Genomic DNA, 27,529 nt, shown 5'->3' with positions numbered 1-27,529 from the left:
TTCCCGCGGAGCAGGGAGCCCGATGCGGGGCTCAATCCCAGGACCCCGGGATCATGACCTGAGCCGAAGGCAGACGCTTAACGACTGAGCCACCCAGGCGCCCCTCTTATTTTCTATTGACTCCTCTTTGCAACATAATCTGACTTTTATGTTCACTACTGGGGAACTACCTGGAAGTAACCTCTCATTGCTAGGTCCTTTGTAGTCTTTTTCAGACTTTAGTGTGGCTTTTGACACTGTTGGTTTCATCCTCCCTCAGAAGCTGCTCTTCTGTTTTTCATGTGTTTTATTCATCATTCCTTCCCTGCCCAGTCTTGGGGTTCATTTCTGTCAAAGTGCTCTTAAATGTGTGTGTGTTCCCAGTGCTTGTTTCTTTGCCCACTGGTCTTACTGCCTCTCAGTCGTTTTATAGTCTCCTAATTTCAGCGACCACATATAAGCCCACTCCCAGCATCTTTTGTATTGCCTTTATACCTTGTATTATACAATTAGATGATTCTGTCTCCCCTATTAAACTTTGAGCTCCTTGTGCATGGATACTGTTTTTTGTTTTTGTTTTTTTTTTAATCCTTGGAGCCTAATGTAGTGTTTTCCCACATTGGACAGGCACAGTGTAAATGTTTTTTGAATGAATGAAATTAGGACCTTCACATATTTTTTATTTTTTATTTTTTTTTTTCACATATTTTTTAAAAATTACTATTTTATACAAAGAGTGAGAAACTAGAAGTTAAGTCTTATGTATACAGCCAGCCAACAAATACTTACTGAGCCCTGGAATGTGTTCATTGCTGTGCTTGTTGCTATAGACAGTACAGAGAAATTCAAGACTTAATCTATTTTGGGTCCCTTTTGAGAACTTAGTGAAACTGTATACCCTGAACCTAGAAAAAACATGCACATAGACTTTTACATTTAATTCTGTAGTGTTCACAGTTCCCTAGGGAGTTCATGTACATGTCCATGTTAAGAAGTTCTGCTCCAGGCATTTTCATAGTTGGAAATACCAAGGCACGTGAAGGAATTCAAGAAAAATGGAATGTTAAAATTGGTGGCATTGAATTCCAAATAGAGTTCAGAGACATGAAGAATTGTTGTAGTAGTTGGAGGAATTTGGGGTGTGAATGTGTGATTAGAGGGTAGAGAAATAAAGTCATATAGATTATTTTATTCTGGTGTGACACTATTGTGTTCTCATGTGGTTGTCCTGTAGCTCTGATAGGGCACAGTCCTGTGAGTAACAGAGAATGAGCTCTTCTTCTCTCTTTTTTTTTTTTTTTTTAAGATTTTATTTATTTATTTGAAAGAGTGAGAGCACGAGCAGGAGGAGGGGCAGAGGGAGAGGCAGACTCCCTGCTGAGCAGGGAGCCCAACTAGGGGCCGATCCTAGGATCGCGAGCTCACAACCCAAGCTGAAGGCAGATGCTTAGCTGACTGAGCCAGCCAGGTGCCCCGAGAATGATCTCTTCTGAAGGGCATGACATTAGGAAGGCCATATCAGTCATACCTAAGAAAGAGACAAATCTCCGCAGGCTATGACTTGGAAAACCTTGAATTCTGAGGAGTCTAAATTCTTCTAAATTCATTCACGGGTGGTCTTGTAGTAGGGTGATCAGGCCACAAGCCTTGCAGCTGAAGGGGCACATTCTTGGAGCTAAGAGTGCAGGCAGTAGGCTCTGTAGATGGGCAAGGAGTGCTAATGTTGGACAGGCAAGCAGCTATAAAGCTGGACAAGTGTTCATGATCAGCAGTCTGCCCTTTGACAGGAGGGAGGATAGGCCCTGTGGTGAGTAGGCAGATGGCATGATGGATAAGCAGGTGGTCTTGGCTGGGGGATATCCATGGAGCGGTGCAGGAAAGCCCTGTAAAGAGGTTGGCTTGGGCCTGTGGGCTTTGGACTAGTTTTTCTAGTGAGCTAGCTGAGTAATTCTGTGTTCTAATACTCTTCTATTAAAACTTGAACCATCAGAAAGTTGACTGCCTCACCTTTGCTGTGGGCTAGTAAGAGAAGGTTGTGTGTCCATGCTGGGGCCAAGTGGTTAGATGGAAACTAACATTTACTGAGGCCAGTATGGAGGTGGCACAGAGGTTATTGAGATTTAAAAAAATAAATAGGTATAGTAGAACAGGTGATGAAACATTAAACAGCGTAGTTGGAGGTATGCAATAGGGAAGTATTGCATGTTTATTAAAATACGATCTTTGGGGTGCCTGGGTGGCTCAGTCGTTAAGCATCTGCCTTCGGCTCAGGTCATGATCCCAGGGTCCTGGGATCGAGTCCCACATCAGGCTCCCTGCTCAGGAGGAAGCCTGCTTCTCCCTCTCCCACTCCCCCTGCTTGTATTCCTGCTCTCGCTGTCTCTCTCTGTCAAATAAATAAATAAAATCTTTAAAAAAAATAAAAAATAAAAAATACGATCTTTGATTTGTTAAAATTTCATTTCTTTATATGGTTTTAGAGTATATAAAAATTCTCTGCTGTATTCTTCATGTGTATGCCAAGGTCAAAACAATAATTCTTCATTTATTAAAAACAAAATAAAAAGCAAACGAAAACCTCTAGAATAAAATAGAATTTTATTTAGATAAAATAAAAATAATACTAATAAGAGTAAGGTGGTCTGATTTAAGATATATATGAAAACTATTGATAACTGCTGGACAGCATTAATCAGCTAGATGGTTTAAAAGGAAAACGTCTTCACAAAGGAACAAGACTTAGAAGAGCGTAGAAATAAGCATAGTGTTTATGAAAACACTACTGAAGGAAATAAAAGTAGATTCGACTAAAGGGAGAAACATGCCATTTGAATGGAAATACGTAACACTGTAAGATTGTCCTTTTTCCTCAAAGTAATCACTAAAGATAGTATCTCTGTTTTTGTAGAAAGTGACAGAATGATTCTAAAATTTATAAGATAGTACTTATTTAGAAAATTGTAGAAATTTTTCTATAAGAGTCATGAAGGAGGACTTGCCCTACGAAACATTAAAATGGATCAGAATTAAACCATAGTTGCCATAGTGGCAAAGAATAGAGAATCCAAAACAGATAAAATTCATATGGGTATTTTGCTAATAATATGATAAAGATAACTCTTTAAGTCTGTAGTAAAGGTGGATTATTTATTTATAAAATGATGTTGGTACAACATTTGGGGGGAATTAGATGCCTGCTTCATACTCACCACCAAAATAAACCCTAAATGGCTAAAAAGAGAAGTATTTAAAAAAAAAAGCTTACATAGAAATTCCAGAGGAAATCTATGAAGGAGTTTATAAGCATGACCACCAAAGCCAAAATTCATGATATAAAAGACAGAAATAGTTGAGTATAAAAAATTAAAGACTTAGATGTGTCCAAAAGTACCATAAATTTTAGAAGACATGCTACAAACTGGGAAAAAACGAATAAAAGAAGTTTTTCAAATGGCCAGTGAACATATGGAAAGGTAGTCCACCTCACTAGTAATCAAAGAGATGTAGTTTCAAAGCAATGGAATATGATTTTTATTTGGTCAGCTTGCTGAATGATAAAAGTGAGCAAGATTAATACTAGCCCATGATAGGGTATCAGAAAACAACTTACACTCCGCTAGTCAGGACAGTTTAAGCAAAAACAAGTAGCATTTTTGAGCTCTCTTGGTAGGTAATTCAGAGGAGTCCAGGAAGACGGTTTACTTGGCAGCAGTGTAACAGTGCTAGTTTACTCAATTACTGTCTGGTTTTAGTTTTATTTTTTCTCTTGCTCTTCACAGACTCAATGAAGTCCTATGAATAGCGCGTATATTAAAGTAGTAATAGGGGCGCCTACTGAGGTGTCTCAGTCGTTAAGCGTCTGCCTTCGGCTCAGGTCATGGTCCCAGGGTCCGGGGTCGAGCCCCGCATTGGGTTCCCTGCTCATCGGGAAGCCTGCTTCTCCCTCTCCCACTCCCTCTGCTTGTGGTCCCTCTCTCGCTGTGTCTCTCTCTGCCAAATAAATACATAAAATCTTAAAAAAAAAAAAAAAAGTAATAAAGCAGGGCAGTGAAGGAATGTGGATAAATTGTCTGCATTTTAATTTCTTTTCCATTTGACTACTTTTTTACCCAGATCAGTCCTGGCAGAGAGTTTTAAGGGAGTATGTGCACTTGAACGGTGGTTCTTCTAATTTACATAAGAAAAGAACAGTCTGATTTGTAAAGTGTTCTACATATTTGCCAAGGAAACAGAAAGGTGTTTGTACAGCTGTAAGAATTGGAATTAATTTTATTTACTAGCTTTTTCTTAACCTAGGTCTCAACACTTTTCTATAGAATTAAGAGTAAGTTGTAAAAAAATATTGTATTGGCTAATGGTATTGGCACTTCAGTTCCTAAATTCTGTTTTTTGTTTCCTGAACATTTCTGAATTTACTTTTTTCCCCCTAAATTTTCAACAAAATCACTTTCTTTCCATTTTCCCTTCTCTCTCTTTAACTTTTGAGATGAAAACAGTTACCTTTTTATTAAAAAAATTGCTCTAGTAATGATTAGACCCATTGACCCATTTCATTATTTCTGATGGTATAGACTAAAGACTCCCCCTACCCCCTCAAAATGGGTTCTGAACCAGGAGTCTAATGGAAAGGCTGAAAACAGAATGTCACCTCCTGATACCCTACAAAATATCTTTCTTTTGGCATCTTTGTTAGAATTTCTTTTGATCTCTTTTGGAGATAATATAGGAAATAGAAATCTAACATTCTCTGGTATCTGTCACCTTGGTGGGATTTTTTTTGTTTTGTTTTTTGTTTTTTAAGATTTTTATTTATTTGAGAGAGAGAGAGGAGAGAGAGCACAAGCAGGGGAGAGGGGACTCGGAGAGAGAGAAGCAGGTTCCCTGCTGATCAGGGAGCCCCACATGGGGCTTGATCCCAGGACCCTGGGATCATGACCTGAGCTGAAGGCAGACGCTTAACTTAACCATCCAGGTGCCCCTATCACCTTGTTTAAGTAAATCAAGCCTCAAAAGTGGGTTTCCATTTTTCTCTTGTTCTGTGTGTTATATTAATCTGGCTTTGCTGTAGGATTTGGTGTGCATTTGATTCTGTGGAGTCTTGGCTATTGATCTTCATTTAGATCTTCTCACAGAAATCTAGTTTGCAGGTTTAAGGTTTTTTGTTTTTTTTAAGATTTTATTTATTTGAGAGAGAAAGTGAGTTGGGGAGGAGCAGAAAGAGAAGGACAAGTAGACTCCTTGCTAAGCACAGAGCCCAACATGGGACTTGATTCCAGGACATTGAGATCATGACCTGAGCTGAAATCAGGAGTCGGATGTTCAACCCACTGAGCCACCCAGGTGCCCCTGTCGGTTTAAGCTTTTACTCCTGATACTTGGTTGATTTTTAAGTCTTACACAGCGGTATATTAAATGGGAAAATTTCTAAAAAAAAAAAAAAAGTAAAATTTCTGAAAATTTTAGCTCAACTTTTAATTTTGCTAATTTAGATTTTAAGAAGATTGCTTCTCAAATGTTATATTACTTCCAGTGTTTTCATGTTATATACTGGGTTAGTAAAAATAAGAGGAAATAGTTTATCTTAAAAATATTTTGCCTGAAGTTTAGAGAATCCAATATGTACATTTTTCAGAGTTTATTAGTAAGGAAAATAAGAACTGCTTTTTCATATTTAAGTTGGGTATATTTTCCTCTGAGGGATTTTAATATTATTTCATCATAGTACTGTAAAATATAATTTTATATAAGAAGAATATAAGGTTTCTTTATCATTAATGCATTTTGACACAATTTGGCGCTGTCTAAATAGAGCTACTGACTCTAAGCACTTTATTTAAACTTTTGGTCAAATATTGTAGCATGAGAAGCATTTATAGGGCCATTTATTGTGGAAGGCCTATATCCTGTGCACTTTCTAAATGGTGCATTGATTCAGATTATCCTGTTTCCTACTTATACTCTAAGCTTACCTATTGGGCTCCATAAGTGGGATAGAGACACAAATTGAATTGCAAGCTGTATTTTTTTTTTTAAGATTTTTATTTATTTATTTATCTGAGAGAGAGAATGGGAGACAGAGAGCATGAGAGGGGGAGGATCAGAGGGAGAAGCAGACTCCCCGCCGAGCAGGGAGCCCGACACGGGACTCGATCCCGGGACTCCAGGATCATGACCTGAGCTGAAGGCAGTCGCTCAACCAACTGAGCCACCCAGGCGCCCGCAAGCTGTATTTTTAACAAGAACAGTATTTGGGGTTTGCTTTTCCACATCTGTTGATTCTTTCCAGACTTTGGTCAAAAGGATACCTAGGTCAGATGTCAGAGAAGAACAAAAGAAAACGATTTGAGTGTTTGGTTTGATTCTAACTAGAAAACCATAGTCTGTTTTTTAATACTTAATTTATTTTTAACACAGCAGGTAACGTGTGGACTGAAACTGAAGACTCCCAACATGATATACTGTCCTTTTCCTTGGAGCAACATCTTGCTCAGGAAGGAATTTTCTCAGGTGGCTTACTGTGTTTCACAAAGCCCATTATTGCTGCTTTCCTCCACTGTATTTGCACTTTTGAAGCTGATGTCCTTTATAGATCGTTGCCTACTGCCGCAGTTCTGACAGCCTCCATCTCAATTTTCTTGCTAAGGTTCTGTCATTTCTCACTTGAGTGGTAATAAATTTACTTTGAGTTCTAGGACTCAGAAGCTTTTTTGGAAATCACAGTTAAAAAGTAAGCACTGTTCTAGGCTGTATTTGTTGTCAGAGAAGAGGGAATAATGACTTTTTTTTTTAATAGTTGCATATAGCTATCAAGGAGAAAAGATTCCCCCCACCCCAACCCCGGCCTTTTTTTTTTTTTTTTCCCTTCTTAAAGGCTGCATTTTGAAATCGTATAGGCTTCATAAAAAGTATGTTGCTGTACTTTTAAATGGATGACATCCCTTTTGAGTCTTTCCAACGTTGCTCTTAAGCAATGTAGTCTTTATTTCCAGATGACTAAATGATGTCAGATCCCAGAAGTTACTTACATCCACAATAAAATCTTATTAAATATAATTTTCTCTTAAAGGGATTTAGGAATTTGAGGCTTCGTAGCCTCGAAGTTTTTACGATTTTGCCATTTGGTGGTCATTTCAAAAGAGATACAGCCTTAAGTTATCCTTTTTTTTTTTTTTTTTTAAGATTTTATTTATTTATTTGACAGCGAGAGAAGGAACACAAGCAGAGGGAGAGGGAAAAGCAGCCTCCCCGCGGGAGGAAGGAGCGGATGCAGGGCTCAATTCCAGGACCCTGGGATCATGACCTGAGCTAAAGGCAAACACTTCACTGACTGAGCCACCCTCGCACCCCTAAACTTTCTTCCTCCCATCTCCCTTCAGGCAACCACCAGTTCTGTGTTTAGCATTGTTTTTTGTTTTATTTTGTTTGTTCATTTTTTTATATTCCACATATAAGTGAAATCATATATATATATATATATTTTTTTTTTTTCCCCTGACTTACTTCACTTAGCATAATGTCCTTTACATCCATTCTGGGTATACTACATTTTATTTATCCATTTATTAGTTGATGGACATTTCAGTTGTTTCTACTTTTTTTTTTTTTTAAAGATTTTATTTATTTCTTTGACAGAAACACAGAGAGAGAGGGAACACAGGCAGGGGGAGTGGGAGAGGGAGAAGCAGGCTTCCCGCAGAGCAGGGAGCCCGACGCGGAGCTCGATCCCAGGACCCTGGGATCATGACCTGAGCCGAAGACAGACGCTTAATGACTGAGCCACCCAGGTGCCCCTGTTTCTACTTTTTAATTGTTAAGAATAATGCTGCTAGGAGGGCGCCTGGGTGGCTCAGTTGGTTAAACGACTGCCTTCGGCTCAGGTCATGATCCTGGAGTCCCTGGATTGAGTCCCGCATCGGGCTCCCTGCTCGGCAGGGAGTCTACTTCTCCCTCTGACCCTCCCCCCTCTCATGTACTTGCTCTCTCTCATTCTCTCTGTCTCAAATAAATAAATAAAATCTTAAAAAAAAAAAAAAAAGAATAATGCTGCTAGGATCATTCATGTGCTGATTTTTTTTTTTTAAGTAGGCTCACGCCCAGTGTGGAGCCCAGTGTAGGGCTTGAACTCATGATCTTGAGGTCAAGACCTGGGCTGAGATCAAGAGTCGGGTGCTTAACTGACTGAGCTGTCCAGGCACCTCCATATGCTGATTTTTGTGTGGACATTATGTTTTCATTTCTGTTGGGCATGTACCTAGGAGTGGAATTGCTGGGTCATATATGGTAACTCAAAGTTTAACCTTTCAGGGGAACTGCTAGGATGGTTTTTCAGAGTGGCTATATCATTTTACCATCCCATCAGCAGTGTGTTAGAGCTCCAGTTTTTCCGTATCTTCATCAGTAGCTGTTGTCTGTCTTTTTGATAATACTGTCCTGGTGGGTGGTTGTGAAGTAGCACCCATGTGGTTTTTAATTTGCATTTCTGTAGTGATTAATGAATCTTTTCATGTGCTTATTGGAGATTTGCACATCTTCCTTGGAGAAATGTCCTTCGCCCACATTTTAAATTAGTATGTCTTATTATTGAGTTGTAAGAATTCTTTTTTTTTTAAAGATTTTATGTATTTATTTGACAGAGAGATAACGAGAGAGGGAACACAAGCAGGGGGAGGGTCAGAGGGAGAAGCAGGCTTCCCGCCGAGCAGGGAGCCCGATGTGGGGCTCGATCCCAGGACCCTGGGACCATGACCTGAGCTGAAGGCAGACGCTTAACGACTGAGCCACCCAGGTGCCCCTGAGTTGTAAGAATTCTTTAAATATTCTGGATACCACTCATCCCCTTATCAGACACGGTTTGCAGATATTTTTCCCCATTGTGTGGGTTATCTTTTCACTTTTTTTGCTGGTGTCCTTTAAAGCACAAAAGATTTCAATTTGGATGAAGTTCAGTTTATGTTTTCTTTTTTCTTGTTTTTTCTTTTTGTGTTGTATCTAAAAAAGTTGATTACTCTGAGATTATGAAGATTTGTTCCTTTGCTTTCTTTTAAGATTTTTATTGTTTTAGCTCATATTTATTTTTTTAGCTCTCATATTTATGTGTGTAATCCATTTTTAGTTAAATTTTGTATATAAAGTGTGAGGTAGAGCTCCAACTTAATGGTGTTACATGTGGATATCTACTTGTCCAAGTACAATCTGTTGAAAAGACTGTTCTTTTTCCATTCAAATGTCTTACCACCTTTGTTGAAGTTCATTTGACCATAAATGTAAAGGTATATTTCTGTACTCTCAGTTATAGCCTATAGATTTATATGTCTGTCCTTCTGTCTGTATTATTCTGTTTTGATTGTTTTACTTTTTTGTGTGTTTTTTTTTTTTTTAAAGATTTTATTTATTTTAGAGAGAGTGTGGGGGGGGGCGCAAATGGGGGAGGAAGAGGGAGAGGATCTCAAGCAGACTCTGCACTGAGAGCGGAGCCCGATGGAGGGCTCAATCTCGACCCCGAGATCATGACCTGAGCTGAAACCAAGAGTTGGCTACCTAACTGACTGAGCCAGATGCCCTTGATTACTGTACCTTTGTAGTAAGTTTTGAATTCAAGTGTTAGTACTCCAAGTGTTGTTTGTTTTGTTTTTTAAGATTGTGTATTCTGGGTCCCTTGCATTTCCATGTGAATTTTAGGATCATCTTGTCAGTTTCTGGAAAATGATAGCTGGGATTTTGATAGGGATTACATTGAATCTGGAGATCATTTTTGGGAGTGTTACCATCTTAACAATGTTAAATCTTCTAGTTCAAGCACATGGTATATCTTTCCATTTATTTGGTCATCTTTAATTTTCTTCAGATATTTTGTAGTTATCAGGGTATAAGTTTTATACTTCTGTTGATAGCTTTATTCCTCCGTATTCCTTTTTTTTGTTGTTAAAAATGTTATCCAAAATGGAGTTCGCTATTGTAAATGTATTTTATTTATTTATTTATTTTAAAAAAGATTTTGCTTATTTATCTGAGAGAGAGAGTGAGAGAGAGCACGAGAGGGAGGAGGGTCAGAGGGAGAAGTAGACTCCCTGCTGAGTGGGGAGCCTGACATGGGGCTCAATCCCAGGACCCCAGGATCATGACCTGAGCCAAAGGCAGATGCTTAACCAACTGAGCCACCCAGGCACCCCTATTGTAAATGTATTTATAAAATTTTTTTTTCATCTTCGGATTAGAACAGTATTGTTTTATAGTCTTTATTATCTAATATAAATCTTTCTTTCTTTTTTTTTTTTTTAAAGATTTTATTTATTTATTTGAGACAGAGAGAATGAGAGAGACAGAGAGCACATGAGATAGGGGAAGGGTCAGAGGGAGAAGCAGGCTCCCTGCTGAGCAGGGAGCCCGATGCGGGACTCGATCCCGGGACTCCGGGATCATGACCTGAGCCGAAGGCAGTCGCTTAACCAACTGAGCCACCCAGGCGCCCTATAAATCTTTCTTTTGACTCTTATTAGTAGGATAGGCACTAAACTTTGAGCTTGAAGTGAGAATATGCTTTGAGCTTGTCTGCTCTGCTATGTGTTGCTGATTCATTAATTTTCCACTGATAGTACCATTTATGCATAGTCTGCTTTGTAAAATACATTTTCTGTAATAATCAGAACAACTTTGTGATTAATATTTTGGCAGAGTCAGATTTTTATCGTGTTTCAAAGTAACTATTTTATGAAACAACTTCTGGAGATGAAAGCAAAAATTTTCTTTCCTTTGAAGCAAATGATAAATTAGAATGGTAATTCATTAACATTGGACACATGAAATACCTATTATATAGATAGAGTCTTAGAGGCTTTTTGTAACCTGAGCTGGATTTATTATTTAATTTTTTTAATTTTTAATTTTTTTTAAAGATTTTATTTATTTTTTGACAGAGAGAGAGAGAGAGAAAGAGGGAACACAAGCAGGGGGAGTGAGAGAGGGAGAAGCAGGCTTCCTGCTGAGCAGGGAGCCCGATGAGGGGCTCAATCCCAGGACCCTGGGATCATGACCTGAGCCGAAGGCAGACGCCTAAGGACTGAGCCACCCAGGCGCCCCATGAGCTGGGTTTATTCTTTTAGCTCATAATACACTTCCAGACAAGAGTCACATCTTTCTCATCCATCCTTGTTCTTTATCTGCTTGTAGGGAAATAACATAGACACAAGGATTATTTTGGTTTCTGTTTGGGAAGAAAGTTGTTTGCTTCCTTTTACCTTGCTTTCTAAAGTTTTCCTTGGTGATGTTACATCCACATTCTTTTTTTATTTTTATATGGAACGCTTCATGAATTTGCGTGTCATCCTTGCACAGGGCCATGCTAATCTCTGTATCACTCCAATTTTAGTATATGTGCTGAAGGGAGCGCAAGCGCTACATCCGCATGCTTTTCTTCCTCTCTGTTCTTGTTCCTGTGATAGTTTGTATCCAGACATTACTGTAATCTCCTAGTTAACTTCCCTCATTAGCACAAAGAATTTTTTTTTTTTTTTTAAGAGCGAGGTGAGAGGGCTGAGGAGAGGGAGAGAGAGAATCTCAAGCAGGCTCTATGCCCAGGGGCCTGATGCGGGGCTCGATCTTAACACCCTGAGATCGTGACCTGATTCTAAATCAAGAGTAGCACGCTTCACTGACTGAGCCACCCAGACACCCCAGCACAAAGAAATTCTTAAGCATTGCTTTTATTATATCATCTCATTTCTTGTTCAAAAATCTACAGTAGCCTCTGTTGCTTACCAAATAAAGTTGGGATGCCATACCTTGGCATTCAGGGCCCTTCCCAGGGTATCTTCTCTTTTTCAACCTAAAATCTCATTATTCCCCCAATATTAATCTACTTCTTGACCCAAGGTGGCATTTTCTGTACGCTAGACATTTCTGTCTCTATCTTTGAGCTTGCTTATCTTACTGCTGGATTTACTCTCTACCTTAAATACCTTCCTTCCTTCCTAGAATTTTAAATACTTTTCTAGGGGTGCCTGGGTGGCTCAGTCCTTAGGCGTCTGCCTTCGGCTCAGGTCATGATCCCAGGGTCCTGGGATCGAGCCCCCGCATCGGGCTCCCTGCTCCGTGGGAAGCCTGCTTCTCCCTCTCCCGCTCCCCCTGCTTGTGTTCCCTCTCTCACTGTGTCTCTCTCTGTCAAATAAATAAATAAAATCTTCAAAAAAAATACTTTTCTAAAACCAAGTCAAACCTCCTTTCCTCTTTAGAGTTTTCCTTGACCTTTGCAGCTCACTGTGGTCTGTTTTTATTACCTGCACCAATGGCTACTAAAATTTACAACATTTTCTTTTTTTTTTTAATTAAATTAAATTAAATTTTTTTTTTTTAAAGATTTTATTTATTTATTTGAGAGAGAGAGAATGAGAGAGAACACACGAGAGGGGATAGGGTCAGAGGGCAAAGCAGACTCCCTGCCGAGCAGGGAGCCCAATGCGGGACTTGATCCAGGGACTCCAGGATCATGACCTGAGCCGAAGGCAGTCGCTTAACCGACTGAGCCACCCAGGCGCCCACAACATTTTCTTTTTAGCACGGAATGGTTTGTTTCCTCCTGCCCCCATTTAAGTCTCATGCTGAATTCCAGTTACAACAAGGTAGTGGTGAGGGAGGAAAGTTGGGAGGGGGGTGTCCTAGAACCTTAACTTACTCAGCTTTCTTTTTGTCTGCTGTGAGGTACCCCTAAGAAATCATAGGGTTACATGGAACACAGTCGGAGAGCCAGCTGTCTACCTCATGTCCTGAATACTCAGCATTACAAAGCAGTGTGTGACTTTTTTTTTTCTTCTAATGCATTATAATTTTCTGCAGTTTAGAAACATGTTTATAGAACTAGGGATGTGTATTCCCCATGGTGTCTAGCATAATGTCTCACGGATAGTAGGTACCCAGCATATATTTATTTTTCAGTTAATATTTTAAAAATTTTATGTTTTTACATTTACTACATTCCAATCAGGACAAAACTGTTTTTTTTTTTCTTTCTTTTTTTTTTTTTTAGATTTTATTTATTTATTTGACAGAGACACAGCGAGAGAGGGAACACAAGCAGGGTGAGTGGGAGAGGGAGAAGCAGGCCTCCCACGGAGCAGGGAGCCCGATGTGGGGCTCGATCCCAGGACCCTGGGATCATGACCTGAGCCGAAGGCAGACGCTTAACGACTGAGCCACCCAGGCGCCCCTGTTTTGTTTTGTTTTTTTTCTTTTCTTACATAGACATATTGCCATAGATGATTAAAAACTGTAATTACCGGGCGCCTGGGTGGCTCAGTTGGTTAAGCAACTGCCTTCGGCTCAGGTCATGATCCTGGAGTCCCGGGATCGAGTCCCACATCGGGCTCCCTGCTCGGCAGGGAGTCTGCTTCTCCCTCTGACCCTCCCCCCTCTCATGTGCTCTCTCTCATTCTCTCTCTCTCAAATAAATAAATAAAATATTTTAAAAAAAACAAACTAATTACCACTCATTTTCAGGAAACTCAGGAAAGCAGTTACTCCTAGCCAAATCTAACAACGGCTTTCGTACAACATGACATATTCAGAGTATATTTTTCTTACAGAAGATTGCTTCTACTAAACATTTTAATATCCTTTTAAAGTATAAAAAAACAAAGTCCCAAGTGTTAACTTTAAAAATAAGGCCCAAATGATGCTTATATAAGTGAGAAAAGTCAGAAGCCTAAGTAAGGGAGTTAAGTATAAAAGCATACCTACATACAGGCTGTTTGAAATTCTTTTAAAATAATTAATTTGCCTTAGGTATTGTGTATGTTGGAAATGCATGCATTTTTGGATTTATATCTATGTATACAGCATATTCATCTGTGAAGAATAGTATCGAATCAGCTTTTCCTGAGTTCACTTTGAAACCTAAGATTAAAAGATACCATACCTTAGAGATTAATTTATTTCATTTTTGTGCTAACCAGGGTAAAAACAACCTCCTTTCTGCTTATGGGTCACGAAACTCATTTTCCTTGTTCAGTGCCCAAGAGGCAAAGGTAGGATTAATTGGTTTTTCTCTGAAAAAATGACATCCTTTTCTATTAAGGTAGGAAATTTTTTAAAAAGATTTTATTTATTTATTTATTTATTTATTTATTTATTTATTTATTTATTTATTTCTGAGAGAGAGAGAGAGAGAGAGAGAGAGAGCGAGCAGAAGTGGGAGAGGTAGAGGGAGAGAGAATCCCAAGCAGACTGCAGTGTGGAGCCCAATGCAGGCTCATTGTGGGGCTCGATCCCATGACCCTGAGATCATAACCTGAGCCGAAACCAAGAGTCAGTCACCCAACCGACTTTGCCACTCAGGTGCCTGCAGGAAATTATTTTTAAATTACTTAAAATTTTGTATGAAATTTAGGAATGCAGGTGACTGGCTTTTTGTTGTGTTGGTCTGTCCTATCTTGTGCAGTAGTGTTAGGTGTCGGGTGACTGCCGCTCACCAGTGTGTTCTGCTTTGTGTTAACCTCTCCAAATACCGGAAAGGCACAGTCTTGCCACTTTGGGCTTTTATTTTATTTACACAAAAGACTTCTTCTCTTTTCTCTTCTCTTCTCTTTCTTTCTTTTTTCTTTTCAGAGGGAGAATGGGAGGTGGGGGAGGGCAGAGGGAAAGGGAGAGAGAGAATCTCCAGCAGTTTGCGCTGACTGCGGAGCCCGGTGTTGGGCTCAGTCTCAAGACCCTGAGATTGTGACCTGAGCTGAAAGCAAGAGTTGGAGGCTTAACCAACTGAAGCACACAGGCGCCCCCTACACAAAAGACTTTTAAAGACCGGTGTTTGGTTGAGAATTTCAGCTGCCGGAACAAGAAGAGATTACAAGCAGGATGACTCTGTCACTTGTTTTGGGGGGGGGTACAGGCACTGCAGAAATAGATCCTGGTTTCCTGTCCTACCTTTCCGTCTTTGAAGTAGGAGGAGCTATGTTTTGTTTTTAATAATTTATACTAGCTCTTCCCAATTCATTCTCTCCCCAAAATTTTCGAGGTAAAGGAAAAACCTTGGGACTGACTTTTTATGGATCTAACTTCAAAAACTTGAATTTTGTGGTTATATAATATCATCTCCATGGTGTATCAAATAACTACTTGCAGCATTTTAAATATTAGGTAGTTCTGCTTGATATGCCCAGAATTAAAATTAGAAAGTAGTTACGGTCTGGGTGCCTGGGTGGCTCAGTTGGTTGAGCGTCTGCCTTAGGCTTGGGTTATGATCTTGTGTCGGGGCATCAGGCTCCCCACTCGGCGGGGAGCCTGCTTCTCCCTCTCCCTCTACCCCTGCGTCCTGCTTGTGCCCTCTCTCTGTGTCTCGTGCTCTATTTCAAATAAATAATCTTAAAAAAAAAATACAGTCACTCAGTATGTACAGTATCTACTGCTGCATTGTTTCGTAGGCAAGTGCTGTTGTGTGGTATATTTTATAACTCTGACTTCTTGGTATTTAGAACAGAAGGGTATTAACCTTTGGAATGCATTCAAGTTTCCCATAGTTTTGTGGCTGATACCTTCAAATGTTTTTGCAATGGTAAATTTTATAATTCTTGGGTTGGTCATTTGGAACAGAACACTGTTCCTTTGGAAACTTGAGTCTCCTAAACTCTTCTACTTCATTTCCATCTTATTTTAGCAGTCTACTTTCATGACTTTGTCATCATTTATAACTGCTTCTCTTCCATGATGCCTTCCAAGATCTCTGACCATAGCCAACTTAACCTTTACTCTTCTACTCACTTTCCTCCTGTCTCTTACAGGACTCTCTGACCATTCCCTGGCCTTCTGGTTTTTTGTTTTTGTTTTTTAATATTTTATTTATTTATTTGACAGAGAGAGACACAGCGAGAGAGGGAACACAAGCAAGGGGAGTGGGAAAGGGAGAAGTAGGCTTCCTGCAGAGCAGGGAGCCTGATGCGGGCCTCGATCCCAGGACCCTGAGATCATGACCCGAGCCGAAGGCAGACGCTTAGCGACTGAGCCATCCAGGCGCCCCTGGCCTTCTGTTTTTTAAAATGAAAAAATGGGGTCATTTATTTGATCCTCCTCTGGTCTTCCATACTTTTAAACTCTGTCTACTCCTGTAGCCAGGCTACTGGATGTGGCTGGGGAAATCCCATTGTGGTGCTGTTTAGTTAGGAATATAGGGTAGTCTCGTCTCTAGTTTTTGCTGGAGCTTCAGGAGAGTTCAGTAGACCTTCTTTACCTCTTGCTGCAACCTTTGTGACTACTCTCTCTGGTCCCTTGCTCCGTCACCTCATTTCCTTTATTTACCACAGGATGCTCTTTTTTTTATATTTTTAAAATTTTTTTAAAAGATTTTATTTATTTATTTGACAGAGAGAGCAGGAACACAAGCAGGGGGAGTGGGAGAGGGAGAAGCAGACTTCCCGCTGAGCAGGGAGCCTGATGTGGCGCTCCATCCCAGGACCCCGGGCTCATGACCTGAGCTGAAGGCAGACGCTTAACAACTGAGCCACCCAGGTGCCCCTACCGCAGAATGCTCTTTTCTTCCTGCTTTTTAGAACATAAGGCAGAGTCCTTAACCTGGATCCATTGATTCCCAAATGGTTCATGGAGAGGATTCAGGGCATTGATGAACTTGGATGGGAAATAATTTTATATCTTTATTAACCTTTGATTGAAATTTAGCATTTTGGGGCCCCTGGCTGGCTCAATCAGTGGAACATGCTTACTCTTGATCTCGGGGTCCTAAGTTCAAGCCCCACTTTGGGTGTAGAGATTACTTTAAAAAAAAAAAAGGAATTTAGCATTTCTTTCCATTAACAAACCATTAGTATTAGCAGTATCTGTGACTTTAGCACCTCTAGAACTCAGTTAATTTCATATCACTTGTATAGATACGGATATCTTGAGATATTAAGGGGCGATTGGACACTCATCTCTCTGGGGCTTGTCACTGCTGCCATTTTTACCATTTTTTTTTTGTTGCACAAATTAACTATGAACTAATGGAGTCATAGCTGTCCTACCATGTTCCTTTTCTTACATATGATACAGGACACAGATCTGAATTGTTATCCTTATGTGAATGAAAAAGGATGATTTAAAAATCTTATTTCCAGGAGAAGTCATTGATTAAAAATTAACTTCGGACATTGAGGAAGGAGAACCAGTACTTAAGGACCGTAATCTGTGCTAAGGGGTTTAGTCCAGGTGGGGATGCGATTTACACTGTAGCTTTTATTTTTTTCTAGTGGATCAATAAAATTGTTATGTATTTTTTTTTTTTTAAGATTTTATTTATTTATTTGAGAGAGAGAGAATGAGAGACAGCACGAGAGGGAAGAGGGCAGAGGGAGAAGCAGACCCCCTGCTGAGCAGGGAGCCCAATGTGGGACTCGATCCCGGGACTCCAGGATCATGACCCAAGCTGAAGGCAGTCGCTTAACCAACTGAGGCACCCAGGCGCCCCCTAAAATTGTTATGTATTTAAAAAAAAATTTTTTTTACTTACAGTCATTATCGGGGTGCCTGGGTGGCTCAGTCAGTTAAGTGTCTGTCTTTGGCTCAGGTCATGATCCAGTCCTGGGATCAAGCCTTGCATGTGACTCCCTGCTTGTGAGGAGCCTGCTTCTCCCTCTCCTTCCTGCTCGTGCTCTCTCGCTATCTCTCTTTCTCTCTCAAATAAGTAAAATCTTAAAAAAAAAAAAATAAAAATTAGTCATTAAATTTGCTGTTAGATTCTATAGAGTAATGCATTTATTATAAAGAAGTATGTATATTACTGTGGCACTGATTTTTTTTTTAAGATTTTATTTATTTATTTGACAGACCGCTAGAGAGTGAACACAAGCAGAGGGGGAGTGGGAGAGGGAGAAGCAGACTCCCCGCCAAGCAGGGAGGCTCAATCCCAGGACCCTAGGATCATGACCCGAGCCGAAGGCAGATGCTTAACGACTGAGCCACCCAGGCGCCCTGGTTTTTGAGATTTTGATAACTGCATTTCCTTATAATTGGTCTCCTTTGATTTCCTATGTATTTTATGCATTTAAATCCCCCCTATGCTTAGGGGGTCCATGGATAAAAGAAGAAAGGTTAAGAATCTGTAATCTAGATAGAGACTCCCTGTGCCCCATCTCCTTGCATTTCTCTCTTTATTATTTTATTATTATTATTATTTTTTTAAGTAAGCTCTGCGCCCACTGTGGGGCTTGAACGAACTCATAACCCCGAAATCAAGAATCTCATGCACCCCCCAACCCCCGCATTTCTCTTACTCCTTTTTATGCCTCCACTTATCCCTTTGTTTTTATTGTTCCTATCCACACACTTGGCCCTTAATGGCAGCAGTGTTCATTATCCCCATCTTGTTTTTTTTTCTTTTCTAGCCATAGTTTGCAGAAATACATGTAGACAAAAACTTTACTTTATAAAAAACCTTTAAAAACCTTATCTTATAAAACATAACTAACACCTTAACCTGTAGTATGTGTAATTTTTGTATAATATATTATTGTTACTTGAAGATTTAGCATTTTCAGGGAACACTTCAATTGATTGTTGTGTGTGTGTGTGTGTGTGTGTTTAAATTGAATTCCAGTATGGTTAACATACAGTGTTATATTAGATTCAGGTGTACAATATAGTGATTCAACAATTTCATACATTACTCAGTGCTCATCACGATATGTATACTCAATCCCCTTCACCTTTCACCCATCCCCTCACCTGCTTCCCCTCTGGTAACCATCTGTCTGTTCTCTAGAGTTAAGAGTCTGTTTTTTGGTTTGTATGTGTCTTCCTTTTTTTACCCCCTTTGTTATTTGTTTTGTTTCTTAAATTCTATGTTTGAGTGAAACCATATGGTATTTGACTTATTTCACTTAGCATTATACTCTCTAGATCCATCCATGTCATTGCAAATGGCAAGATTTCATTCTTTTTTTGGCTGAAAAATATTCCATTGTACATATATATCGCATCTTCTTTTTTTTTTTTTTTTAAAGATTTGATTTATTTATTTCACAGAGACACAGCGACAGAGGGAACACAAGCAGGGGGAGTGGGAGAGGGAGAAGCAAGCCTCCCACTAAGCAGGGAGCCCGATGTGGGGCTCGATCCCAGGACCCTGGGATCATGACCTGAGCTGAAGGCAGGCGCTTAACAACTGAGCCACCCAGGTGCCCCTATATTGCATCTTCTTTATCCATTCATGAATCAGTAGACATGTGGGCTGCTTTCATAATACGGCTGTTGTAAATAATGCTGGAATAAATATAAAAGTGCATATGTCTTTTTGAATTAGTGTTTTCATATTCTTTGGGTAAATATCTGGTAGTGGAATTACTGGATTGTATGATAATTCTGGTTTTAACTTTTTGGGGAACCTCCATACTGTTTTCTACGGTGGCTGCACTGGTTTATGTTCCCACCAACAGTGCATGAGGGTAAAAAAAAAAAAAAAAAAAAAAAAATTTAAAAAATGGGGTGGAGTCCCTAGCTGGCTCAGATAATAGAACATGCGACTTTTCATTTCAGGGTTGTGAGTTCGAGCCCCACACTGGGTGTAGAGATTACTTAAAAAAACAAACGAAACAAAACCCAAACGGTACACAAGGGTTCTTCTTTCTCCACATCCTTGCCAACACTTGTTTCCTATGGTGTTGATTTTAGCCATCCTGACAGGTGTGAAATGATATCTCGTTGTGGTTTTGATTTGCATTTCCCTGATGATGAGTGATGTTGAGCATCTTTTCATGTGTCTGTTGGTCATCTGTATGTCTTCTTTGGAGAAATGTCAGTTCATGTTTTCTGCCCATTTTATAATTGGATTGGCTTTTTTTTGGTGTTGTGTAAGTTCTTATTATTTTGGTTACTAGTCCTTTATCAGATATGTCATTTGCAAATGTCTTCTCCCATTCAGTAGGTTTTTAGTTTTGTTGATTGTTTCCTTTGCTGTACAGAAGCTTTATTTTGTTTTTTGTTTTGTTTTTAAAGATTTTATTTATTCATTTGACAGAGAGAGAGACAGCGAAAGAGGGAACACAAGCAGGGAGAGTGGCAGAGGGAGAAGCAGGCTTCCTGCCAAGCAGGGAGCCTGATATGGGGCTGGATCCCAGGGCCCTGGGATCATGACCTGAGCCGAAGGCAGTCGCTTAATGACTGAGCCATCCAGGTGCCCCTGGAAGCTTTATTTTGATGTAGTCCCAATAGCTTATTTTTGCTTTTGTTTCTCTTGCCTCAGGAGACAGATCTAGAAGAATGTTCCTGCAGCCAGTGTCAGGAATTACTACTGTCTGTGCTCTCTTCTAGGATTTTTAGGTTTCAGGTCTCATATTTAGGTCTTTACTCCATTTTGAGTTTATTTTTATGTATGGTGTAAGAAACGTCCAGTTTCATTCCCCATTTTGTTTGTTTATGCTATTCTTTAATATTCTTTTTTTAAAAAGACTTTTTTATTTTAGAGAGAGAAAGGGAGCATGAACTGGAGGGGCAGAGGGAGAAAGAGAGAGAATCTCAAACAGACTCCATGCTGAGTGCAGAGACCCATGCAGGGCTCGATCTCACGACGCAGAGATCACGACCTGAGCTGAAACCAAGAGTCGGACGCTCAACCAACTGTGCCACCCAGGGGCCTTGAGAAAATATTTTTTAAAGTTTTTGAAAAATGTCACAGAGTTCTTAATTCATCAAAACAGAACAATAACAATGAAATAAGCTTTAAAAAAATTTTATCTAGAATTTCAGTGTTTGAGAAGAATGAGATGTATGGGGCACCTGGGTGGCTCAGTTGTTAAGCGTCTGCCTCCAGCTCAGGTCATGGTCCCAGGGTCCTGAGATTGAGCCCCGCATCGGGCTCCCTGCTCTTCGGGGAGCCTCCTTCTCCCTCTCCCTCTGCCCCTTGTGCTTGCTCTCTCTTTCACTCTCTCTCGAGTAAAGAAATAAAATCTTTTTAAAAAGTGGGAGAAAAAGGAGATTTAATTGGTAGAGGAAACGGGCAGCTGAGGATTCTGGTGAAAACTTTTCTGGAAGCACATTTGAGGGTTTCTGATGTTAAGTCGGAGACTGATTTTTTGTTTTTAAAATTAGAAAAATGTTTTTGATAATTTTTAAATTTCATCAAATATGTCATTTTGTGGCTTTAATAGATTTAAATTTATATTTATTAATTTATAGTATGTCACTAGCATTTTATTTTACCACTATTCTGATCCTTTAAAAAGTTCTCAGACAACGTTGAGTGATTTTTCAGAGTTGTAGATGAGCATAACTGAGAGGTAAGAGGAAAAGCTGAGGAGCAGAACATATATCCTGTTTGCTGGGTGTGGGGCATTGGGATACCCAAAAGAGAGGTGGTGCTTTGGTTGAGACACTTCTTTCTGATTACCACCAGGTGGCACCACTGACCCAGGGTGACTAAACCTTTGCCTAGAATCAGAAGAGGTTTTGAGAGCTGCTGTGGGGGTGGTATAGAGGGGTTTGCAGATGTGTGGGCAGGGGGATACTTGTGTATTCTTTTCCCCTCTAGTCTAGAGATTTTGGTAAACTGAATGTTTATAAGGCAGGGAATGAAGCACCTGAAGAATTTAAATCTTTATTATCTTTGATAATTCTTATTGTTTTTTTCTTTCTATACCTGTTATTCCTTCAGAAACAGGTAACATTTTCTAACAGCCTTTTTGTATTCTTGCATCTTTTATTATGCTTTTGTTTCTTGCCATGGAGGATAATGAAAAATTAATATACTCTCACATGGCATTGGAACAATCTGCATACAAATTCCCACACTTGCAATTAGATTATAGCCAGTTGATTTTCCAAACTTTGCAGAAATCCTGGCTATAGGTTGTACTATTTAAATCCAGCATTTTTTTTTTTTTTCCAAAAATTCAAACATGGGGTTTTCAGAATTTACAGTATTAGGTGTTGGTAATAGTGTAGAATGAAATATCCAGGTCTTGCTTCCTTCTACCTAATAATAATACAGTGTTGACCTGAAATACAGTATTTATGACCAGGGTTTTTCCCCAGCTTCCTGACTGTATAACCTCATTTTTGTGCTCACTTTCTACTTCTGCTCTTTTTTTTTTTTTTTAACATCTTTCTCTAAACTCTTCATTCATCTTTAAAAAGGGACTTTCTTTGGAGGAGGTTTTAAAATTAAGGAATATCATCCTTAAGAGAAACACACCTTTTGTGTTTTCTCCGCCCCCTCCCCATTACTGCCTCGAAAGAAAGCTATCATGCTAAGTAACAACATATGAGTAGGTAATTCCTTTTACAATATTGGTATTGTAAACAGAAATTTATGATAAAAATGTAGTGAAAAAAACAGGTTACTTAATAATGTCCTGTTAATAGAGCCTAAATTGTGATCAGCAGGGTAAAACTTGGTTCAGTGAAGTGTTAGATGCTTGCTTTTCCACATTGACTTCCATTCAGGGATCCTTTTTGATTTTATTCAGAATAATACTGATAAAAATTTATTTATCAATTTGAGTACAGCTTGGTTCAGTCCCTGTCTTTCCTAAATACTTTGGCACACACATGCACACACATGTACAACACATGTTATAGTGGGAAAAAGTCCATTTATATGGTTATGTAAAAATATCTCTTGCTTTGAGCTTTAGTTTCTTAGATAAAGAGTATCATCTTTAATGCTGGGTTTCCATGTAAGTAAATATTTTATACACTGAAGTGGTAGATGCTTCTCAAAAAACTAAGGCGATTACAACATGAATAGGATCAGCAGTATAAATTAATAATTGTATTGCTCTTTGTAGAAGGTGACATGACTGGTTTGGAATTTTCCTGTAGTCTAGTTTTCTGGGAAAATAGGGAATTTCAGCATCCTAATGTAAGTTGTTACTGATGTTTTCTTGAAGCATTTCACGTTCTTGAAAATAAACATAGCAAAACTAATTTTTATCAAGAATTTGTACAACTATAAGGTGATAGAGGGTATTGCTTGACTTAGGTGAATTTCACATAAAGCCAAGTGTTTAGGGCCGTTAGTGGCTTCCAGCTGAAAGTGGCATTATGAAGACAACACCAGTCTATTAGAACCTCTTAGAGAGCTTTTTCAGAGTACAGTAATCTTCCAGTGTATGCTCCATTCTACCTCCACCTGAGGCCTGCTGTTCTTGGGGATCCCCCTTGGTACGCTCTTAGCTCTTAAAATTGCTAGCAGTGGGAGCTGCTGGTAGAGCGAGTGGCTGAGCCCACAGGTGCAGTTATGCTTTTATTTCCTGGATTGCATGTACACACACCCATCCACCACTAGTTTAGGATGAGAGGAGGTAAGAGCTAGTTAGGTTTGTAGTGCCAAGCTGGCTTAAATGTGCTGGCTTGGATTTCTTATTTTGGTTATCACCTTGCCCCCCAGGGAGCCAGTGACTGTTACAGAAGTTGTACCAAATAAAAAATCTCTCTGGAATTGTCTCTATTAAAAGAGACACAGTTGTTTATTCTTCTTTACTCCTGCTCTTTGGTGGCAGCTTATAGTATGGGTGAGGGCACAGTGACTGGGAGCTGGTATCCTTTGACAGAGCCAGATCAGCAGAAGTATTATTCCCTAGCCCTGTGCTAGGTGATACCTTGTGGGCCCAGCCATTTAAATGCAAGCCTGTATCTCCAAAGCATTTTCTAATACTGTCATTGCTCAAGTAGACCTTTACTTGCCTGGTCCTAACACCCAACTAGAGAAAAATTTTCTTTGCTGGGTAGCAGCTCTGAGATATTTCCTGTCAGCTGAACATGGTGATGCTCTCCCAAGCTACCTGCTCCTCAGTAACATTAGAGAGGAGAGGACACAGTAAGTGAGAAAGTGAGGGTGGGAAGTCCTGGTAGATAGGCCTGCCTCCTGAACCTTTTGGGGATGATGACACTGTAGCGCCTGAACTTTTTAACAGAGTGGCTATAGGGAAAAATGGATTCTATGAAGGGTTTGCTCACTTAGAATGGCTTCAGTTACTAATGGCAAGACCCCTGAATATAGACATGGATTTGGAAAGTTAAAATGCCTATGTTTGGATATAGGAGTTCTGAGCTTTTATTTAATTAATGGATCCATTAAACAAGAAGCATCCTATTTTAGATGGGTTGGTAGAGATTTTCTGGATCGCTTCTGAAATACAAAGTAATTATTTTTAATATAATTTAATGACCTGGTGAATGCATTAAAACATTTCATGTGGCTTAAAATTATATGGGAAGAACTGAAAGTTTTTGGAAGATTATTGTATTAGAAGCATTATACATCTGAAAGCATACCATTAATGAATGTTACACTTTCTATATCATAATTATTTTTAGCATATCTCTGTTGATAATTTGTGTGTATTACTGTTGCCCATTGTCTGACTATGTGATCTTTCAGCTAAGTCCATCCTTTGCAGATGCTTTTACTGATTCTGCTATCAGTGCTAAAGTGAATGGTGAACACAAAGAGAAGGACCTGGAGCCCTGGGATGCAGGTGAACTCACTACCAGTGAGGAACTGGAGGCTTTGGAAAATGATGTAGTAAGTAAAGTCTTTTGATTAGTATCAGACTGTGGTCATGTGATGTGGTGTGACATCTTATTATTTGGTTTTAATTTAAGTATGTTGTCATCATTGTAGTAGATACATTTAAAGCAGCAGTCTTATTGTCTAAATAGAGATCTCCCCCCAGGCAGTAAATACAGACAAATGTTTCTTTGGGATGCTTATGAATGATTTCCATGTTTTTAAATAAACCATAATAAGCAACTTAAAATTTAAGTTGGGAAGCATGGGAAACTGGAAATACTGGTATGTTTTGCTTTGAATGCTTTACAGAATAAGGCAGCCTAAGGAAATTAGCGTCTTAATTGTCTCTTGACGTTACCTAGAGGTCTGAGGAAGAGGTTCTCACTATTAAGATACATAGTTAAGTTGCATTAGAAATAAAGCAGTAAGTAGATTTCTTGGTCTTAAAATTAAGATCATTCCCCACAGAAATCTGCTATTTCTAAAAGCTTTTTAGTGTATATTATTTTTACTTTTCCCATAACACATCATCTCTAAATCAAATGCTTAGTAGTAAGGACTATCGTTAGGATTCTATAAATTATGTTTGTAAGGTAGATAGAAAGTAAAATCTCTTACCAAAAATGAGCGTTTAGGTAGCAACATTTGAATTGGATGAAGAATCTTCCATTGAATATTGTGGAGAAGTCTTTATAACAAATCTGTTTTTAATGTTTAAGTCCAGCTATAACACTGAAAATACATAGGCAACACATCATTATTCATTTTCAGACTTCAAAGAATCCGATATAACCTAATGTGGAGGTTCTCAGGTCTCTGCACCACATCACCTATGTAGGATACGAAGCAGGTACTCCTTTTTTACTGATAGTGAGGTGGATAAACCGTTAAGTTGCCAGAGAGCATTCTGACAATATTTATAAAAGTTTAAAACACACCTATGTTGGACTCACCTCTGAGAATTTATTATTGTCCTGGTATATCCATAGGACATGCAAATAATGATGCGTAAGGATGTTTTCTGCAACATTATCTCTGATAGTGAAAAATTGGAAACAACCTGTTCATCAGTAGGGCATGGGTTAAATAGATTTATTGTACCTCCATTCAACTGAAACACTGTATTTCCACTAAAAAGAATGGCATTCTGATATGGAAAGATATTCAAGACTTATTAAAAGATCAAGCAAGTTACATAACAAGAAGATCCTATTTGAATTAAAAAGGAGATTGCTCTAACTGATCATGTTCTTAATGACTACATAGAGCACATCTGGAATTATGCCCAAGAAGTTAATAGTGGTTAACTATTGTGGCAAGATGATAGACATTGTTAATGTAAGATATTGATTGTACTTGAATTAAAGAAGACGAATACTTTGTCATTTTGAAAAATAAACTATTTTCTTCTAGTCTAATGGATGGGATCCCAATGATATGTTTCGATATAATGAAGAAAATTATGGTGTAGTGTCTACATATGATAGCAGTTTATCTTCATATACGTAAGTTTAAAAAATTGGCTTTTATTTTACTACATTTATCTTTGATTTTCATCAACTTATATTAGGATGTTGAATAAATTTTTCTGTTGGATTTTTAAAAAATTTATTTTACTTTTTTTTAAGAGAGAGGAAGGAGCGGGGCCAGATTGAGAGGGAGAGAGGGAATCTTAAGCGGGCTCCATGCCCAGTGTGGAGCGTGACATGGTGCTTGATCTCACAACCCTGAGATCATGACCTGAACTAAAATCAAGAGTTGGATGCTTAACTGACTGAGCCACCCAGGCGCCCCCTGTCAGATGTTAAGTTAAACAGTTACATGAAAGAATTGATCCTGCTACTACTTAAGCTGATAGATTCTCATTAAAACAGGAAATAAATGCAGTTTAGTTCACCTGTATTCTAATGTTGTGCTCTAGATAAATTTTGTTTTTGTTTTAAGTTGTAAAAACTCTTAAGTTTGCAAGTGTAGATGTTATGGGAGAAAGTCCATTTAACCAGCTTTGGAAATGTTACATTCCTCTAGGGAAAAGTGAAACAAAAAAATTTCTAATTTTGATTTATACATGAGCAGATCACTGTAACTCTTTTATATTTTTATCAGTCTTTCAAACTCTAAACTCTTTTAAATTAAGTTGATTGGGACAGATATATAAACTGTGACTTTAAAATACTCACTTTGCTTTTTTTTTTTCCCTCATGTCAGGGTACCCTTAGAAAGGGATAACTCAGAAGAATTTTTAAAACGAGAAGCAAGGGCAAACCAGTTAGCAGAAGAAATTGAATCAAGTGCCCAGTACAAAGCCCGGGTGGCCCTGGAAAATGATGATAGGAGTGAAGAAGAAAAATACACAGCCGTTCAGAGAAATTCCAGTGAACGTGAGGGCCACAGCATAAACACTAGGTATTTAAAGGAAATCATGATGCAGTATTTTGGATACACAACTCAAGGTCTGTGTGAGAAGGTGTATTATTATTATTATATTTCATCTTCCTTTAATGTAGCTTAGGTAGAGAATGCAAGTGGAATTGGTTTAAGATTCTTTTAGAGAAAAGATTAGAGTAATTTTGGAAAATATTTTTTGAGCATCAGCTCTGTGAAGCCAAGTGTTGGAAGTACAGTGATGAGCAAGCCAAGGTGTGGAAGAGCTATTTAAAGAAAAGCGATCAGATGGGGGGATGGTGCACAGAACATAATAGCAGTTCACTAGGATTTGCTAGATTAGAGGTGTGTCCAGAGTGAGAAAGAACGAGCATATAACCAGTGGGGTCAGAGAAAATCTCACAGAGGTGACATTTTGTGATAGGATAGTAGCACTGTCTGCTGCCCAAAGAGAAGTAAGAGAGAAGCATTCCTTGCATGATGAAAAGAAATGTGAAAGAACCTGGCCAACCGGGGGTGAGGCTGGTTGTTTCATATGTCTGGAATACAGGGTGATGTTGAGGGTGCAGTGGTGGTAGCTGGTGAAAGGAACTGAGGTAGTGAAGGGTTTGTGTCCTGTTAAAGAGCACCCTGTAGGCAGGGGAAGGTGTGAACGAACTCTGGGACATTTGAGAATTGGCTGAA

General features: G+C 39.0%; 1 protein-coding gene and 1 pseudogene across 1 annotated transcript in view; one reads left to right on the top strand and one right to left on the bottom strand.

Moving 5' to 3' along the window:
* Positions 1-27,529, top strand: part of ATXN2 (ataxin 2) — a 119,294-nt gene that overhangs the window by 41,328 nt on the left and 50,437 nt on the right. The window contains 3 exon segments of the mRNA XM_035017010.1: positions 24,348-24,472; positions 25,874-25,965; positions 26,669-26,866. Coding sequence (XP_034872901.1) covers positions 24,348-24,472; positions 25,874-25,965; positions 26,669-26,866 — 415 coding nt within the window.
* LOC118018716 lies at positions 11,266-11,365 on the bottom strand (annotated as a pseudogene).

Source organism: Mirounga leonina, unplaced genomic scaffold (genome assembly GCF_011800145.1).
Source record: "Mirounga leonina isolate KUSES-001 unplaced genomic scaffold, KU_Mleo_1.0 Mir_171, whole genome shotgun sequence".
NCBI classification, from domain to species: domain Eukaryota; kingdom Metazoa; phylum Chordata; class Mammalia; order Carnivora; family Phocidae; genus Mirounga; species Mirounga leonina.
Note: the sequence above shows the minus strand (reverse complement) of the source record. Positions and strands in the feature narration are given on the sequence as shown.